At 40.1% G+C, this 20,065-nt stretch overlaps 1 protein-coding gene across 2 annotated transcripts; it reads right to left on the reverse strand.

Annotated features, from left to right (window-relative positions):
* Positions 1 to 14,660: 14,660 nt before the first annotated feature.
* On the reverse strand, positions 14,661 to 18,412 carry LOC308097094 (uncharacterized protein). Of its 2 annotated transcripts, XM_080444690.1 has the most exons (4): positions 17,861 to 18,412; positions 16,321 to 16,515; positions 16,170 to 16,246; positions 14,661 to 15,914 (listed from the first exon to the last, which is right to left on the reverse strand). In XM_080444690.1, exons 1-4 carry the CDS (start codon positions 17,888 to 17,890, stop codon positions 14,936 to 14,938), a joined length of 1,281 nt encoding a protein of 426 aa, XP_080300816.1. In that variant the 5' UTR covers positions 17,891 to 18,412; the 3' UTR covers positions 14,661 to 14,935. The 2 variants fall into 2 exon arrangements, with proteins under 2 accessions (XP_080300816.1, XP_080300817.1); XM_080444691.1 differs by having other exon boundaries at positions 16,170 to 16,515.
* Positions 18,413 to 20,065: the final 1,653 nt, after the last annotated feature.

Consider the following 20,065-nt stretch of genomic DNA (forward strand, 5'->3'; position numbering starts at 1 on the left):
CAGCCCTCCAATTCCAGTCCACGTCTCTTTGTTTACATTCCTAACATTACTAACTATACACGTTGTAAAAGGAGCTCCCGACAGATTCAACTGCAAATTTCTGAATCTGTCTTGAGAGATTACATAACACCCAATCTGGAAACCCATCATCAAATAAAAAGGAAAAACAGAGCCCTGTGCTGTTTTTCACTTTTCCATTTGACTCTGGGCTGAGCTGTACGGAGGACCCATGCTCACGGGAAACCCGGGGTTTTGGTCTGACCTCAGCCCTCCACTTACGGTGGTGTGCCTATGTTTTCATTCCCACTAACAATATTTCTCCACGGAACAACTAACACCATTTCTCCCAAAGAACATGGTTTGTTTTGGTTGGTTATAAGCCCACTTGTTTCTATGATGAAAGAGCAAGTTAAAATGTTACTAACTTTACGTGGTTTTGTCGGCTCCGAGGACGCAATTGTTAAATGAGTTTCGGTTTGTTTCCAGTGGGAAGCGAGCCGCACACATGTAACACTTGTAGCCAATGTGCATGGGTTGTCAACACGGCTCCCGACAGATCCAAGCGCAGCTATAGATCTGTTCTTGAGAGATTACATAACACCAGACAAGCAAATCTTCTACATGCCCCCAGATGTTACACCACTAGGGTGTCAAATACAGATGTGTCACATTATGACATGCTCATTTCCAACTAGTAATTGGCTCAACCTCCCGACCCTCAGACTTAAAAAGAAAACTAATAAATAAACTGAACACTGACAACTAACCAAACTAACCGAAAAGGGCATTTACATTGCAGTAGGGCCTTTTTAATCAAGCCACCATTTTGTTTTTGTATTTTCTTGAATGTTGAGTTGTAACTGTGTTAATACACTTGTAATGTTAAGAAAAGGAGAGGTCCTCATAGCCCTTCCAGGTTTACTCATCTCACCTGAACAACTCCCTTTTAGATGTTACTGTATAGTGTGCATACACTTAGAATGAGTTTTCCTTAACACTATGGGACTTTCGAGCCTTTGCAGAATAGAGTTTAAAGTTCTCCTCCTCACATACAAGGCTCTCAATGGACAGGCACCAGTATATCTCAAAGAACTCATCGAGCCCTATAAACCAGCCAGAACACCATTGCGTCCACAGTATGAAAAAATGCTTACAGCTCCAAGAAACCCCAAAAAAATTAGAACAGGAGGTAGAGCATTTAAGTTTCAGGCACCTCAGCTGTGGAACCTTCTCCCAGTCTCAGTCCGTGAAGCAGACACACTCTGTAAATTTAAGACTAGACTAAAAACCTTTCTCTATGATAAAGCCTATAGCCAAAGTGTATAGACTCAGTCACCCTATAGTCATCCTCTCCCCCCCCCCCTTTTCCTCTCTCCTCTCGTCCTCTCTTTTCTCGTCCTCCCTTTGGTTGTGTGGGTTTGTGTCCCATTGGTACAATCGTAATTAACCCTGTACGGATTCACGCTCTAGTAAGGCCTGCCACTAATTCTACAACCGGGGACCTGCTCCCCGGAGTTTCTTTTATTTCCCACGTCGCAGGTCCATGGACCCCCAGCTGCGGCTCAATACTGTGACTGCGGACCGGGCCTCTCCATGGAGCACGACCGTGGATTTCTACTACATTACACTATACCACTACACTATACTGTATAATCTTAACATTCTTTTATTATACCATTATATACTGCATACACACTATTGCTGTACTATATTATATTATCATATACTATCTTACACTATTATATTTGCTGCTAGTGTTATTGTTACTACTTGCACTGTATCTCTTTCTGTCTCTCCTCTGTCTGTCTCTCCCTCTCTCTCTCTCTTCTTTCCCCCGACACGGTCGAGGCAGAAGGCCGCCACCCTAGAGCCTAGGGTCTGCCTGACGTTTCTTCCAGTTAAGAGGGAGTTTTTCTGTCGCAAAATTGCTTGCTCAGGGTGGGATGTCGGGTCTCTTCTCTACATGTAAAGTGTCTTGAGACAACTTGTTGTGATTTGACACTTTAATAAAATTGAATTGAATTGAATTGAAATTTGCGCACGCACCACATGCCTCTCGTCTTTAGTACAAATACAAAATACACTTTCGCTACTCACCAAAACAAAGACGGTTTTATGGAGTTGAAAGCCTACTCTACTTAGTGGGAACACTCTGAGCCCCGGCCAGGCGGCCACCTCACGTCTAAAATACACTTTTTGTTCAAAATGTAAAATAATCCACTTCTTCGAGAGGACTGCATTACACCTTGAGTTACCGGTCAACTGCGTGCTGTTGTTTTATGTTTCACAGATCGATTTAAACACCAACTCGAAAAAGTGCTCCTCGGAGCACAGGTCTCCGCCAGGTCAGGTAGCTTATTGTGGCCTCCTGGTGGGGCTATAATAGGCCAATGTGAAAAGGGTGCCATTTAATCTTAGGCTTTTCACGGCAATCGGACACTGCATTCATGATTTGAGGCATTTTGTTCCAAAAATTTGTTTTGTTCAATTAGACCTGCTGGTGGCGCTATAACAGGCCAATGTGAAAAGGGTGCCATTCCTTCCTCGGCCTAGTGGGAATGTGTATGTAAAAATTCACGGAAATCGCACACTGCGTGCATGATTTGAGGCATTTTGTTGTAAACAGACCTCTCCTGCAAACTTTGGACGCCAATGTTAGCCAATTAGGATGGAATATGAAATATCAGACACATCCGTCTTGATCACATGACTATAGAGATCATGTTTACCAATTTGCGTGAAATTTGGATAAAATCGGAAGGGGTAATATAAAAAAAAATGTTTTACATAAGTCGGCCTCCTGGTGGCGCTATAACAAGCAGATGTGAAAAATGTAGGGCAAAGGTTGTTCCTTGACTTCTAGGGAGTGCGCATACAAAGTTTGACACAGATCGGTGCAGTTATAGGTAAAAACATGAATCGGCCTGTTATAGCGCCAAGATGAGGCTGATTTAAAAAATAAATGCCATTTCTTCCTCGGCTTAATGGGAATTAGTGAGGATGGGTAAGACCCGATTTTTGAAAAATGTGGACACGGCTCACAAAAGCGCCAATTTTTTTTTTCTACATGCTCTCCATCACCATAGGTTTCATTTTGGAAGGGTAGCCACGTCATCAAGATGGCAGAAGGCGGCCATCTTGGATTGCAAAGATGGCCACCATGTAATATCTTCCAATAATAGCCTCAGTCTCTCACCATCCATACCCTCCCTCTCTATCTGACAGAGGGAAACTACGGCTGGGAAAGAAGTCAGATCTGCTAAATATTCTGACACAGAAGACACAAGAAGAACCTCCAGCTACGTTTGATGTCAAAGTACTCGATGGAGCTGCTGTGGTGCACTTCCTGTCCACTACCAACATTACCACATTTGACGAATATGAAAGTTGTGTCTTTGTTCCCCACATCATGAAACACCTGGAGATCTCCAAAAGAGTTGATGTGGTCTGGGATACGTACATCACCAGCAGCATAAAAGAGTCAACAAGGGAGAAGCGAGGCAAAGGGATACGACGGAAGGTGGCTGGTCAGAACAAGCTGCCGGGGAATTGGTCAGATTTCCTGCGTGATCCTACAAACAAGCAGGAACTCTTTGCCTTTCTCTCTGGGAAGATTGCATCCACTGCCTGGCCAGAGGGCAAGCTGGTCTTCATCACATATGGCATCACAGTGGTCGGCACAGACACCAGCCACTCGATGCTGCCATGTAACCATGAAGAGGCCGACACCAGGATAGTGATTCACCTGCTTGATGCCCTGGAACATGGCTGTTCTACCTGCTTGATACGCACTGTGGATACGGATGTTGTCGTTATCCTCATCGGCAAGTTCCATGCCCTGCTCGCCAAGTATCCAGCTGCAGACATCTGGGTTGCTTTTGGCACTGGCAAGAACTACACCTATGTTCATATAAACACGATCTGCCATGCTCTGGGCAAATACAAGTCCACAGCACTTCCCGTCTTCCACTGTTACACAGGCTGTGACACAACATCAGCATTCAGCGGGAAAGGGAAGAAGTCAGCATGGGTGGCGTGGAAGTCCTACCCTGAGGTCACCCAGGCCTTCAACTACATGGCAGAAAATCCATACACTTCTGTGACCATAGATGCCCAACACTTTCAGCTTCTTGAGCGTTTCACAGTCATCATGTATGATAAGACAAGTGATATGGAATCTGTCAATGAAGCACGACGAGAATTGTTCTGCCAGAAGAACAAAACGATGGAACACATTCCACCAACGCAAGATTCACTGCTGCAGCACGTGAAGCGAGTTGCCTACCAGTCTGGGATCTGGGCCTCGTCTGAACTGGCCCAGCAGCCGACACCTAGTCCAGAAGGATGGGGATGGACATTGGATGACAACAACCAGGTCTGGCTTCCTGTGTGGAGCATTCTACCGATGGCGTCAAAAGCCTGCAATGAACTGGTCAAGTGCGGTTGTAAAAGACCTTGTGGTGCAAGGTGCTCATGCAAGAAGGCACACTGGAATTGCACAGATCTTTGCAGTTGTCAATGTGACAAATAATTTGAATGTTGTTATCCTGGAAAGTGAAGCTAATAATCTTCAATTCTCTTCATGCTCCATTTTTCAATGTGTCTGAAAATTATGTACATACATTGGCAGAATCAACCAAATTATCTAATCTTGGCAGAATTAGTCACTTATTGATATTCCCTATAGTTTTATTGCATTCCTTGTCCCAGAAAATGTATATTTTGACACCAAGATTGACCTTCTAAGTGGCTTGGAAGCCGAGATATTGGCAATTATAGATATTACATGGTGGCCATCTTTGCAATCCAAGATGGCCGCCTTCTGCCATCTTGATGACGTGGCTACCCTTCCAAAATGAAACCTATGGTGATGGAGCGCATGTAGAAAAAATGTGGCGCTTTTGTGAGCCGTGTCCACATTTTTTTGTTAACAGCCCTCACTAAATGGGAAGGGAATGAGGGAATGCTGTGTTCATGATTTGAGGCATTTTGTTCAAAAGGAGCACTCCTGCAAACTTTGGAAGCCAGTTTTAGCCAATCAGGATGGAATATGAAAAATCTGAAAGACTCGTTTCGTTTAATGACTACAGAGATACTGTGTACCGATTTGCATGATTTTTGGACAAAATATGTAGGAGTACTGTCAAAAAATATGTTTTGCACAAAGCGGCCTCCTGGTGGCGCTATAAAAGGCCCATGTGAAAATTTTTGGGCAGAGGTTCTGCTGTGGCATCCATATGCTCAGTTTCACTGCGATCAAGCCAACGGTGCCGGCGATCAAGCCAACAATGGAATATAGACATTCTCTAGAAGAGACACTGGGCAACGTTTATGTACAGTACCATTCCCGTTAAAAACAGAACAAAAAAATTGATGCTCTTGCAAAGGACTAAATGTTTTTTGCATTGTTGGACTTTTTGGTCAGATCATCGATAAAGTAAGTAAGACTTTTTAATTCAACACGCAAAAAAAAATAAAAATGTAATTGTAGTATAAAGGCAAAATGGCAACTTTATAATAACAAAAACATCTTTGTCTTACCTTTTGGGTGTGTACAAAATGTCTGAAATGTTGACGAGGTCTTCTGTGGGTACACCTAGTCCACGCCTATTACAGATCACAGCGAGCTTGGTTGGCTGCCACTTTGTCTCACCGCCTCCAGCAGCAGCGGCCAAGTACAACTTTTCAAAACTTTGCCGCACAATGTAAAAAACAAAGAAACAACAACAACTAATCAATGCACTTATGTGTGGCTGCAGGCTGTAGAAATATTGGTTGGGTTGTTTTTTGGTGATTTTTTGATTTCCTACATCAATAAAAATAAAGAAAATAAAAAAATAGGAAAATGTGTGTAAATTTAGTTTGACAGTAGGAAATGTGGTGTGTGATATTTATAATTAGAATACACATAGGACTGCACACATGTATTGTAAGTTTGTCTTCTTTAATGTGATCACATTCAATTCTTGGCGGTTATTATTTTATATATTATGTGATAATTATATTGATTTATGACTTTATGAGTGCAGTGGCTGTGAATTTTACTCATTACTCTTGGGTATTTTAGTAAAGCCAGACTGGTGTAGTATTTATGAGACCAATTTGATTTGATAACTGCCGATAAAGTGAAGTTTTTGAATAAAAATGTACCTTTCTTGTGTGGTTTGTGCACCGGTTTTGCATGGATATGACTTTGCAAATGTACTGAGTAGGCTGCTTTCATAAACAAACAAAATAAAGATTACAGCACATTGGTTTTAAAATTGATCTCCCAATTCACTATTAGACTAGCAACCTTTTAGTGGATACTAGGAGGCGGCGTGGGTAAGGTGCAATAGGCTCTATGCACACAACTCAGACACGCCTCTTCCGCGTTCTGCTCGGGCCGCTGATCCATTTCCGGTCCCGGTCAACAGCAATGATAGTGGTTGTACAGTCTTCACATTGTAGCAAACAAAACGGTATAAACTACATTGTTTTATTTGATTATTTTATGTCATGTTCTTTTATACTTTTTATTATGTGTGTGTCGACTTTTACATGACGCAATGACTTCTAAACGTAATAAAATCTCCTTTCAAAAACGGGAGGACAGTTCTGCAACATACCACTGCTGTGTCCCACAATGTACCGCCTCAGCAAAGTTCAACTCTGTTCTCAGTTTCCACCGATTTCCAAAAGACAAACAACAGGAGAAGCGGTGGGTAACTAATATCAAAAGAGACAACTTTACAATCACGGAGAAAACAAGAGTCTGCAGTAGACACTTTGAGAGCACAGACCTGATCGAACCTGCAAATGCATCTTCACGTAGGCGTCTTAAAAATGGGTCTGTCCCGGTGCTTTTTAAGTGGAATGACTTTAACCTACCTACCCCTCGGCCCGGGGTTTGGCAAAGGAAAGAGCGCCCGAATACTGAGATAATAAGCCAAAAGGAGGACCCCCTATGGAAATAGATTATCAAGACCACGACTACTGTTCCAGCCCTGAGCCTTCTGCACTTGATCTCGCCCTGGAACATATAGCAGAGCTAGAGAAGCAGATGTTGGACTTGTCCATCAGCAACAAGTTTGGCTTGGAACGCTTTGCTGCTTCAGACGATGACATAAGGTTTTTCACAAGGTAAGCTAAAATGCCAACAGTGTTTGATTTATGTAAAATTAGTTATTCTGTAAACAGTGGCCTTGATTATTTGGTCATTTTATGTACCCTCTGCATGATGTATATGCGGTGGTTCTCAACGGTCCTTGAGGGGGTCCCCAGATAAATGATGTTATGATGGATAGTTAGGAACGTGAATGACTGTGGCTGTAACTCAGAGTGTGTACAAATGGAACCAAATGAACCCTTACGGGTGCATTTGGTTCCATTTGTACACTCTCAGAGTTATGGTTGTCCGTGGGCTAATGCAGGGGTTCTCAAAGTGGGGTCCGGGGACCCCCAGGGCCCTATATGCATCGGCTATTTTCAAATGGGGGTCCACGGCTAAATACACATTAATGTATTGGTACTTGACATGAAAAAGTTTGAGAACCACTGGTATACTGTACTTACCATAGCTCAGTCAGACCCTGTGCAGATGTCATGGGTCTGACTCTTGTCTATTGTTTTTATTCTATTCATTTATGTATTTTTTATCTCTCTACACCAGTGGTTCTCAACCAGTGGTCCTTGGGGGGGTACCAGGGGGTCCCCAGCGAAATTAGTTAACATAGCATCACAATCATTATAACTTAGCTTTAGCTTTGGCTATTCAAAAATAGCAGATCTACAAGCTCGGTGCCGCGCTATGAGCTTGTAGATCTGCTATTTTTGTGCATATCTTTGAATATATATATATATTTTGAAACGTGAACATCTTTAACTCAAATCTTAGCATTTGGGGGTCCCTGGCACATAATATTTACTTTTAATATATTTTTAATATATTATTAAACTGTATAATAATATATAATATATATATATATATTTATTTTTAAATATATATATATATATATATTATATATATATATATATATATATATATATATATATATATATATATATATATATATACATATATATTATTAATATATCATATAATTATATAATATATATATAATTATATAATATTATATATAATTATATAATATTATATATAATTATAATTATATAATATATATATAATTATATATTATATATAATTATAATATTATAATATATTATAATATTATATAATAATATTAATAATAATATTATTAATAATAATATTATAATATTATAATACTAATATTATAATATTATATATATAATATTATATATATAATATTATATATATATAATATTATATATCGTTGCTGTCCGGCAGGAACCAGCTAACTCCATTTTTCCGCTTTTGCATTCTTTTCCATAAATCAGGGCCAATGATCACCCTTTACGTCTGTGTGTTGATTAAAAAACGATTGAACCAATTAAAAGTATTAAAAAGCGTTTCTGACAAAACCATCTAACTCCATTGGAACCTCAAACTTTCTGCTAAACCAGCTAAGTTCACTAGTAGGGGAGTTTCGAGGCTCCGTGAGCACCCCAAAAACACATCTCTTAAACCTGTTTTTTTAGGACCCTAAAGGTGTCTAGTTATGATTTCTGCTTGTTGCCCATGTCAACTAATGTCCCATGGGGTTTATTTTTAACCCTTTCTGACACCTACCCCCAACCCAAACCATAACATGGAGATAACATAGAATACCATAACTCTTGAAGTAAACAACATACAGCAACAAATGAACACATTTTTCTATATCATTTTGACCCAAGGAATTCATTAAAGTGGTTTGTATTAAGATTCAAACACATATTGACTCTATTTCAGGGCAGAAACAGCCAAAAAATAGCAGAAAATGTTGAAATCATAATGATCACGTCTATATTTCTCTTTGTACTAAACGTTTACAGTGTATTCTTTTTTACCATATGTTTTTTAGGACCTTTATGGTGTCTAGTTAAGATTCATTCTTGTTGCCCAGGTCAAATAATGTCCCATGGGGTTTATTTTAACCCTTTGTTGCACCTATTCCCAACCCGAACCATACAATGGAGACAATAGAAAAACTCTTGAAGTAAACATACAGAGACAAATTAACACATTTCTATATATAATTTTGACCCAAGGAATTCATTAAAGTGGTTATTATTAAGATTCAAGCAGGTCTTGACTCTATTTCAGGACAGAAACTGCAAAAAACTAACAGAAAATGTTCAAATCACATCTATATTAATCCTTGTATTAAATACTTAAAGGTTTAATGACATTCACTTTTACACCACATTCAAAGTCTTTGTCCTGGTCCTTCAAAAGTGTACAAAAAGTTTTAAGTGAAAATTCCATTCCAGTGATCCATGGCAGGTGTTTTTCTCTCACATTTCTAAAGCCTTTTCAACTGCAATGAAAAAAGAAATCTTTGCCTGCGGGTGTCGCTGGTGAGGGATTTTGCCTGTCAATCATCGCCTCTGCTCCGCCCCCCCAAAGGAAAGGATAGGAGAGGGGAGGGGCGAGGAGGAGAGTGGGCGGGATTAATCGACTGTGACCTCACTGTCGAAGGGCCAAGCTCAGATTACTTTTCAGCCTAATTATTCAGAAAACCCCAGACCACAGAAAATCCACTGAATGTTCTAAGTTCAGGTTTTTTGGGTGTAATTGAGGTCATAAAACCCCAAATAAAACATTGAAAATAAAAAAAGTGAAAATGAATGTCATGACACCTTTAAGGTGTATTCTACTTTACCCCATGTTTTTAGGACCCTTATGGTGTCTAGTTAAGATTTCTTCTTGTTGCCCAGGTCAACTAATGTCCCATGGGGTTCATTTGGTGACCATTTTAAATCGATGTCCACAGGAGTGGCGTTTTCATATCTGAACCAGACAACGTACAAAGACAAATAAACCCACTTTTTCATAGAATGTTTACACCAGGAATCTAATGGAAAGGTCACGGACATGGTACAACCATTCTTTATTGGTGAAAAACACACAAATATCAAATTCTGGCTTATATTAAAACATAATTTCACTGATCAGTATCATCCATCTCATCATCAAACTCCACCTCATCCTCTTCCCTCTTATCATCATCATCACTGATGACACCAGCAGCCAACAGGTCAATGAGAGATAGGGGCAGAATTGGCCCACAAGACCAGACAGGCTCCAAAATCCCTCCTTCTGTCTTCTGCCACCCCTGACCATCATCATAGGATTTAGGCCTCCAAAAGATTGGCTCAGCTGCTCGCTTGTAACAGGTCACTCTATAGTTCACCCACTGGATGTGGGGGATGAGTGTGTCCTGGCATGGGGGCAAGCGAGCTGGTCCACGCCTCAGCCTCTACTGCGCCTTGATGGAATCAAGACCACTCTTGATTCCATCAAGGGCGCAGTAGAGGCTGAGGCGTGGACTTTCGGAGAAATTCATAGTGCAAGGTCCAGCCACCAGGAAACCCCAGTTCTTTCTGGGCAATGCGGAAAATAAGCGACAGCTCTGCCAGTTGATGCTCAAGGTCTGGGGGAGTAAGGAGGCAGCATCCCGGCTGGCAAAATGTGAAACAGCTGCTCTCATCGTGGAAGGAACAGCTCATAAACTTGTGGCATTAGATTGAGAAGTGAGTTGATTGATCAATACCTATATAACTTTGGTGAGTTCTTGTGTTAGCAGATTTGCCAAGAATGATTGTTGATGTTGATGACGACATCAACCTGCTCATCTACCTTGACACTGGCACAGGCAGGCACCGTCAGCTGGTAAATGTCACGGAGCTAGCAACCTCTCTTGGGCAGCCATACTGTAGCACCCTGCTTGGGTACCATGTATTCAGTGATCAGGGCTGTACTAGTTCCTTCAAGGGCAAGGTGGCACCACTCAAAAAAAGTTATATTATGCCTAAATATAAGCCAGAATTTGATATTTGTGTGTTTTTCACCAATAAAGAATGGTTGTACCATGTCAGTGACCTTTCCATTAGATTCCTGGTGTAAACATTCTATGAAAAAGTGGGTTTATTTGTCTTTGTACGTTGTCTGGTTCAGATATGAAAACGCCACTCCTGTGGACATCGATTTAAAATGGTCACCAAATGAACCCCATGGGACATTAGTTGACCTGGGCAACAAGAATGAATCTTAACTAGACACCATAAAGGTCCTAAAAAACATATGGTAAAAAAGAATACACGGTAAACGTTTAATACAAAGAGAAATATAGACGTGATCATTGTGATTTCAACATTTTCTGCTATTTTTTGGCTGTTTCTGCCCTGAAATAGAGTCAATATGTGTGTTTGAATCTTAATAAAAAACACTTTAATGAATTCCTTGGGTCAAAATGATATAGAAAAATGTGTTCATTTGTTGCTGTATGTTGTTTACTTCAAGAGTTATGGTATTCTATGTTATCTCCATGTTATGGTTTGGGTTGGGGGTAGGTGTCAGAAAGGGTTAAAAATAAACCCCATGGGACATTAGTTGACATGGGCAACAAGCAGAAATCATAACTAGACACCTTTAGGGTCCTAAAAAAACAGGTTTAAGAGATGTGTTTTTGGGGTGCTCACGGAGCCTCGAAACTCCCCTACTACACCAAAGGGGGGTGGAGTTAGCTGGTTTAGCTGACTCCAGGCTCCTCCATTCAGCTGTCGTTTTTGTCAATATATATATATATATATTATATATAATATTATATATATTATATAATATATTTTATATTATATATATATTATATATATATTATTATATTAATTATATATATATTATTATATCATAATATATATTTTTTATTTACTTATAATATATTTACTCATAATATTAATATGCGTACATTATAACTATGAACCTGATTATCTGCAATGTAGTACAGCCTATTAGTCAGGGGATATTAAAAAAATCTTGGAATAAATTCCTTACCAAAAAAAATCTTCACCAATGTGTTTGTAAAGGTGTCTAGTAACACATCTCACAAAGACTGAAATGCAGTCCCCGTAGGAGAATTTTTGACAGCTCCTTAAAGTTGGGGTACCCACCGTAACCTTGGACCAAAACCACTCCTTGGGCTAAAAACGGCCCAATCTCAATGGGCTTTTTACACAAAAAGTATACCTGGAAAAGGATGGCTATGGCCGTTTTTAGCCCAAGGAGTGGTTTTGGTGCAAAACAAATGCTTGCAATGGATTCAGAATCATAAAAACACCCTAGTTTGACCCCTCACATGCTACTTAAAACAGAATTAAAATTTTATTTTATTTTTTTATTTTTTTAAAACCAAGGTTATGGTGGGTACCCCAACTTTAAGGAGCTGTCAAAAATTCTCCTAGGGGGACTGCATTTCAGTCTTTGTGAGATGTGTTACTAGACACCTTTACAAACACATTGGCGAAGTTTTTTTTTGGTAAGGAATTTATTCCAAGATTGGAAAATATTCTGCTAATATCCCCTGACTATATTGACACCTAATACATTTACATTTTCTCCCACAGGTTTGCAACTCACGCTCACCTGATGGCCTTTTGGAGGCAGATAGAGCCAGCAACACACAGGATGCTCACCTGTACAAAAGCTCAGCCTGCAGCTAAAACTACTCATTTACAGTCTCAACAACCCATTGATGAGTTTTTTCTGTTCATGAACTATCTGTCGTTGGGTCTGATGCAGAAAGATCTGGCCCATAGATTCAAAATCCACCAGTCAACAGTGAGCCGCATCATCAAAACATGGGTTAACTTTCTTTACACTGTACTTGGAGCTGTAGGCATTTGGATGTCTGAGGAAGCCGTAAAGGCTCACCTGCCAGATGTTTTCCACAACTACTCTGATACACAGGTGGTGTTGGACTGCACTGAACTGCGTTGCCAAACACCAAACTCTCTTCTCCTTCAGAGTGAGGTGTTCTCTAACTACAAATCACATTGTACCTTTAAAGGGTTAATTGGAATTGCCCCTCATGGTGCAATAACCTTTGTGTCAGCTCTTTATGCAGGCTCCATCAGCGATAAAGAGATCCTGAAGCAGAGTGGCATCGTGCCTCTCCTCAAACCAACAATGGCCATCATGGTAGACAAGGGTTTCCTTGTGGAGGACTGTGTTCCCTGTAAGGTGCACATACCTGCCTTCCTGTCCAAGAGAGCACAACTGTCTGCACTAGAGGTTAGGCAGACACAGTCTATTGCAAGACTGAGAATCCATGTAGAGCGCCTCATTCGAAGGGTTAAGGAGCACAAAATATTTAATACAGTAATCCCTCTTTCACTCGCAGGTAGCATCAATCAACTTTACACAGTAGCCTGCCTTTTGGTTAACTATGAAAATGGGCCCTTAGTCAAAAGCTGGGTAAAAGAGATGTGATCTCAAAACCAAATGGAACTGTTTGGCAAGAAGTTCATAAATTTAAAACAAGTAATGACAAGCCAATGTTGTTTGTTCACTATTTGTGCCATGTGTACATTTAAAAACATTGTTTAAAGATAGCTGATAAACACCATTTTAGTATCATTCCTCATGTTGACATGTTTGTGACTCATTATATCATATGAACTTGAATGTACCGTTTGTTTTTTTAACTATGAAATGCAGTGATAAACCCATGTATTGCATAGACTTAAAACTACTTAAAATTGGTTATATTCTTTGTCATGTTATAAACATAGCACTGTGCAGTTCATGTTATCCATATAGATCCCACCAGTTATATAGTCAGTGACCAAATTCCATACAAAAAGCCCAAGCTTAAATGTAATAGCACCAATGAAATGACATGTGAGCAAACCATTATTAAAAAACAAACCCAGAACTTTTACTGAAATTCTGCCATTGGGAGACAACGGAGCGCTATAATTGCGCTCAGTGTTTTAAGCTGAAATAAGAAAACAATGTTGAATTGAAAAACTCTTGAATCAGATTAACTAGAATTTTGTAATGCATATATTTTTCAATTTTCACAGTAGGGTCCACAGGACCCCATTTTATGTGGGAAATGATTTGGCGACCCCACACTTGATTTACAGTACAATTTAAAAGTTTAGATAAAGCATATTTAAAAAGAAAGGATGCATTGGTAGCCTTGAAAAGTAATATTTATTAGAAAATGCATTTACAAAGCTGTGATTCCTGCTGATTTTGTGACATCAACGTAGTTTAAAAGCTGTTTTCTGTACACATTTTCTTTGTAAATTGAAGCATACAGTATATACTGTGGCCTATCTGTTGCCAGAACCTTAATAAATAAAACTAAACAAAGGAAATGCATTTACAGGCTATGCTTTTCAAATCAAACAAAACAGACTTGATGGGGAGGATAATACTATTTATTTTCCAGTTGTCAATGTGTGTCCCCGACCAATAGTTTGAGAACCTCTGCTCTAGCCAATATTTCAAGTCAACAGCCCGTTTCATTGGCTGGGATATTATGAACCGTTTATTACATAGATTTAGGGGGCATTACTTTTTCCTAAAACCTTTAAACTGCTTTTAATGTACATTTTAATCTATGTCTAACCTACCTCATTTAATATACCCGGTTTTAACCTATGTCATCCCCACATTTTTGTTCACATTTTCAGTCTTTGAAACTGGATGTGTAATTTATTCAGTATTTTTTATATCCATCCACCAGTATCTTAAATATCACATACAATCAATAGAATAATCAAATGAGGATCCCAATGAAAAGCCATGGGGAAAAAAAATATCCTTGATTGTACTTCAGCTGAGCTGCATCTGGGCACGCTAATAAAAGCTCAAATTGAACATTTGGAAAGAAGCAACTGGTGGTAATACTGAAATTGGATTTAGCCCAGAAAGAAGTGAATCCATCAGTTAGTCTTATTTACTGGGAGCATCTTTATTTCAAATGTCCTGGTTTATGCCAAAAACCTCCTAGAAAACATTGTGCATCATGTGTTTGTGGCTCTTCAGTTACTGGTGCATAGAGAGGTATTTTGCCAGATAAGTATAAAAGAAAAACAAGTCACATCTCTGTTTTAGTTTGTCCAACACAGTCGTGTCTCTGTGAATACGCTGTAAAAACATGTCATCAAGGGCACAGACAACAAAATCACACCATTCCATACCCGTAATCAGCAATTGCCCCTGCACTTGCCAATAATATGCATGGCTCTCTTTCAATTTGTGTGTGCCATGGTCAACTCTGAGGTACTTGCATTCAATATAGCTTTGTGCATTTGGGCATTTAATTTCAACTAACCCAAATGATGGTCTCTCAAATGGGTCATAGACCAGCCCATCAGGTGAAGCCCCAAGCCACGGTGCATCAGGATGAACCACCAGTCCACATCTCCTTAAGTTAATGTTTTTCTGGGTTGCATAGTCCTTTAATGCACCCGTCTCCAGATCCAAGCCTCTCTTCATGAGTGTGGTTTGACGTGTTCCTCGGATGATCCTCTCAGCCAGGTTTTCTGCTGAACTCTGCCCTCTAACATGGCTTACCTCTCTAAATGTTGAAGCCGTCACCCTCTCTTTCCTGAGCGAATGCCACTCAGGCGCTGTACTTTGGCATCTTGTTACCTCTTCAATCTGGTGTGACTGAGACAAGGTCACAGACAGAGATCTCAGGTGCAACTGTTCTTGTTTAGTTGGCACAAATGTACAGTCCGTTTGATCTAGCTGGTATCCCTCTAAAGGTATTTTGGGGAATGGGGGGGCATCCTCATGGTTGATGACACAATCCTCTGATGTAGGAGGTGGCTGCTGATATGAAAGGATGCTACCAGCCTGTACTTTACCAAAGATGGAGTCTACAAGTGGTTTATCTGATGATATGGCCATAGTGCAGATTAGTGGAGTGGAGCCTGGTTTGAAGCCAGCATAGGCAGGAGTAGGGTCAAGGGATGACGGGTCTGGAAGCACACCACTGTAGGCTCTGTATAGAGTAGACCTGGAATAACAAATAAGTGATCAATAGCCATTTTTTAAACACAGTGTAGTGCAGTGTGCCCGTTTACACCAATCCAATCCACTTTATTTATAAAGCACATTTAAAACAGCCTTGAACCAGGGTGCTGTACACTAGGACTAGGTAACAAAACAATATGCTAAGAGCAAAACAATACACAATAAACCTCTCAGGATCCCAGATCCAGAGAGGAGGTGTCACCGGCTATGCTGGGTCTGGGTCTGAAGCAATGCTTACCTGATTCCACTTGCTGAAGTAGCACCTGGTTTGGGCTTCACGACCACCATGGCATCAACTGGTCCTGGCTTTACTCCCTATTTATTAAGAGGCTATTAATAAACAGGTTATAGCAATTAAACATTATGAAAGATCTTTAAATAATACAAACCATTGTTCGAGGCTTATGCCATTTTTGTTCAGTCTCGGTGCATGAAAGGACAGGAGGGACAACAGACATGCCACACTCTGAGTAATGGGCTGTCTGGTATAGCAAGGCTACCAAGTGGTTGCACAACCCAGTGCCAGCCACACACGAACAGAAGCTATTAACCAGCACAACTGGATCTGAATCCCGTAAGGTCATCTGAAACACACACACACACACACACACACACACACACACACACACACACACACACACACACACACCTTATAATGACTATCTCAAGTAGATCTGTTGCAAAGCAATACATCTGGAAAAAATTAAGATGACAGGACAGTTTTGAGGTGGCACAACATAAGCAGTTTAAAAGATAGCTGAGTGAATGAAAGGGCACTGTTTCTCCATTTCATGCCATACAAATTTGGGGGAAACTTTACACATCTTGTTTATTTTACAACCAAGATACTACCTACATTCCTTTGTTTACAGTGTTGTGAACAGACCAGAAACCATCACACTCAGCTACCATCTAACTGCATTACCACTGTTTCAGCTGCAGTTTAGTTTTTTTCTTTTCTTAAAGCGGATATTCATGCAGTGATCATGAATATCACTGACTGCATTATGTTTTATTCACTAATCTGATCAACAATACTACCTCAACATAAACTCTTTGCCTCAATGGTTGGCCAAGCTGAAACATGGTAGAATAAAAAAAAGAACATGCATGCTTCGAACTGAACTTTGGTTTAACAGCAGTGGAAGAAGTACTCAGATATTTTCCTCAAGTAAAAGTAGCAATACCACAATATAAAAAATACTTTGTTACAAGTAAAAGGCCTGTGTTCAAAATGTTACTTGAGTAAAAGTACAAAAGTATTGGGATCAAAATATACTTTAAAGTACCAAAAGTAAAAGTACTAAAATATTTGAAAATAGCAGATCTACAAGCTCACAATGCATCGCGATGCAACCCGTTGTGAGCTTGTAGATCGGCTATTTTCAAATAGCCTATGTATAAAATTAAAAAGTACAGTACTTGAGTAAATGTACTTATTTACTTCCACCACTGTTTAACAGTAAAAAAACAAAAAACAAGACAGAACATGCTTTGAACATAGTCTCAAAAACAGCCACTGTTGACTCACACAATGTTCAAATGCTTCACTCATACAGCATTCAAAGATAGTGGGATAGTCTGGCTTCAGAGACTACTTTGAACAGAACTTTGAACAGAACTTTGAACGTGTCAACGTGACACTTTTGTTATTGTTGTTACTAGTCCTACTCGGAGCTGGTGTGGCTTCTCAGCTTTCTTCATAGAGCGGTAGCAGTGAGCTCTTACAGAGACCTCATTTGCGACCCTGTTTTTACATGACACTTAAACACAAACATACAAACATTTATACTGTAGGGGACATTACTATTTACGTGATTATATAAAACTGTAACTTAGCAAGCAGTCATGGCAGCATAATAATATAGCGTTAGCAAGCACAACTGGTGTAGTGTGTACTGTAGCTGCTAACGTTAGCGATATACATACCTTCATAGTTGCAGAGATAAGAAGACACATAAAACTTGAAACCTTTCTCAAGTTTACTCTGCGGTGTTTCAGTACACATCCGAGCTAGTCTTCGCACATCATTTACTGTAAATCTCGGCAGTTCTAGTAAACAACGGGTGAACCGCGATGATTCCTCCATTGTTGTAGTCCTCTTCAGTTTAAAATGTACTGTTTGCTGAAGACTCGGACTCTTGTTTTCTCCGTGGTTGTAAAGTTGTCTCTTCGGATATTAGCTACCCACCTCTTGTCTAGTTATTTGTCTTTTGGAATCGGTGGAAACTGAAAACTTGGCCGAGTCTGTAGGCTACACTACACAGTGGTATGGTGCAGTACACGTCCTCCCGTTTTTGAAAGGAGATTTTAAGACGCTACGAACCTATGGCAAAACATAAACGTCGACATACAAATAATAAAACGTATAAAAGACCATAATATAAGATAATCAAATCAAATAATGTAGTTTATACCGTTTTGTTTGCTATAATATGACGACTGTACACCCACTATCATTGGAGCGGACCGGGACCGGAAGTTGACTGGCGGCCCGAGTCGAATGCGGAAGAGGTGTGTGCATATAGGCTATTGTAAGGGTCCCTGCCCCGCGCTGTCAACACAGGCCAAATAAGAGGTGTCCAGAAAACTTCACTGAACTGGTGGGGTGGCTAGTTCAGCATCTGCGAATATGTGGAAAGAAGGCAGACAAGACCATAGTTTATTGCTGGTCAGAGCTAATCACAAAACAGTGATATTATGTAACATTTGACCAATAAATAATACAAATTCTATTAATTTCATGTAGTTCACATTTACACATTATGCTTTCATTAAAGGCCAATAACAACCTCACTTTTAAACCCCATCAGGAATCACGTATTTCTAAAATACTGTATACGACAAACTTATGACCTTTGATGATCACCCTGTAGTTAAGGCCCGGACAGCTTGGGAAGAGGAGCACACCCAATGGACTTTGGAGATCAGTGGTGGGACGAAGCAGTACACAAAATAAGATCAAGTACACACTGTGCGCAAGGCTAGAACTTATACTGTGGGTCTTGAAATACAGATGAATCCCCTAATAGCGATATTTGGGGTCACAAGTGGTTGTGGTACTCGTATCAACTCCACACAATCAGACATAATTATCTTTTACATCCTTATTGGCGAGATGTTGTATTCTACTTTTACGGAAGTCTTCTAAAGCACCATCCACGTCCATGTGGCTCAGGGATGTAATGTCCTATTTTAAGTTGGAAAAGATCAAATATTCTGTAAAGGGCAATTTTCAGAAAGAGATCCTGGAGAACTTCCCCCGAACTTACAGTACTGTCAGATGCGTGATCGCAACGGTGGCCTTTGGACTGGGAGTCAAAATACCTGATATATGACATGTCATTCACTGGGGAACATCGAACAACCTGCTGTCATACTGGCAGGAAGTGGGAAGGTGCGCCCGAGATAATGCACCTGGAAATGCTTGGCTCTACATTTACCTAGGTCAATGCCCAAAAAACGAGATTGACCAGAGCATGTTTGAGCTGGTGGACAACAAAACATGCTACCGAAAGACCATCCTGGACTTCTGCTTTGTGAACGGAATGGGCAGTGACCATTCACTGCCCACACCTGCATGCAACAGAAAAGGCTGCTGTCTGATCTGTGATCTGTGAAAAATATGAGTATGTGTATTATGATCATACCTTGTCTCCTCTTCCTAATCTTGTCCCACTTCTCAATTTCCACTGTTAACCTCCTATTTTCACCCATATCTGCTGGCTTTCGAATCTTCTTTGTGTAGGTGACCTTGTGAAAGGTGAAATTTGGCAGCCTGTCTCTACCTGAATCCCCTGCTGGTGGTAATGGGGGTTTCTGCCTGGACAACTCCAGCGGTTGTCAGGATGCGTCACATCTCCTTTCCAAAGGCACCTGACATCTCGGCACACCTGTTAATTTGGGTGTCAGTGCACCAGACTGTTTCAGCATGGCTTTGGGAAGACATTTCAAATAATATTAGAGGAAATAACAAACCACTGAAATATCATCAACATTACACCACCTTTGTGGGAGCATAGATGTGCATTTTGTAAGTTGCTTAAATTTTACTATTTCGCATATTATTTACAATTTATTTTTTGGGTCTTTTCTGAGCCTATGTTTGACATTTACATAATAGAGAGACACAGA

This window comes from Gymnoscopelus braueri (genome assembly GCF_963280865.1).
Source record: "Gymnoscopelus braueri genome assembly, chromosome: 12".
Taxonomy (NCBI): domain Eukaryota; kingdom Metazoa; phylum Chordata; class Actinopteri; order Myctophiformes; family Myctophidae; genus Gymnoscopelus; species Gymnoscopelus braueri.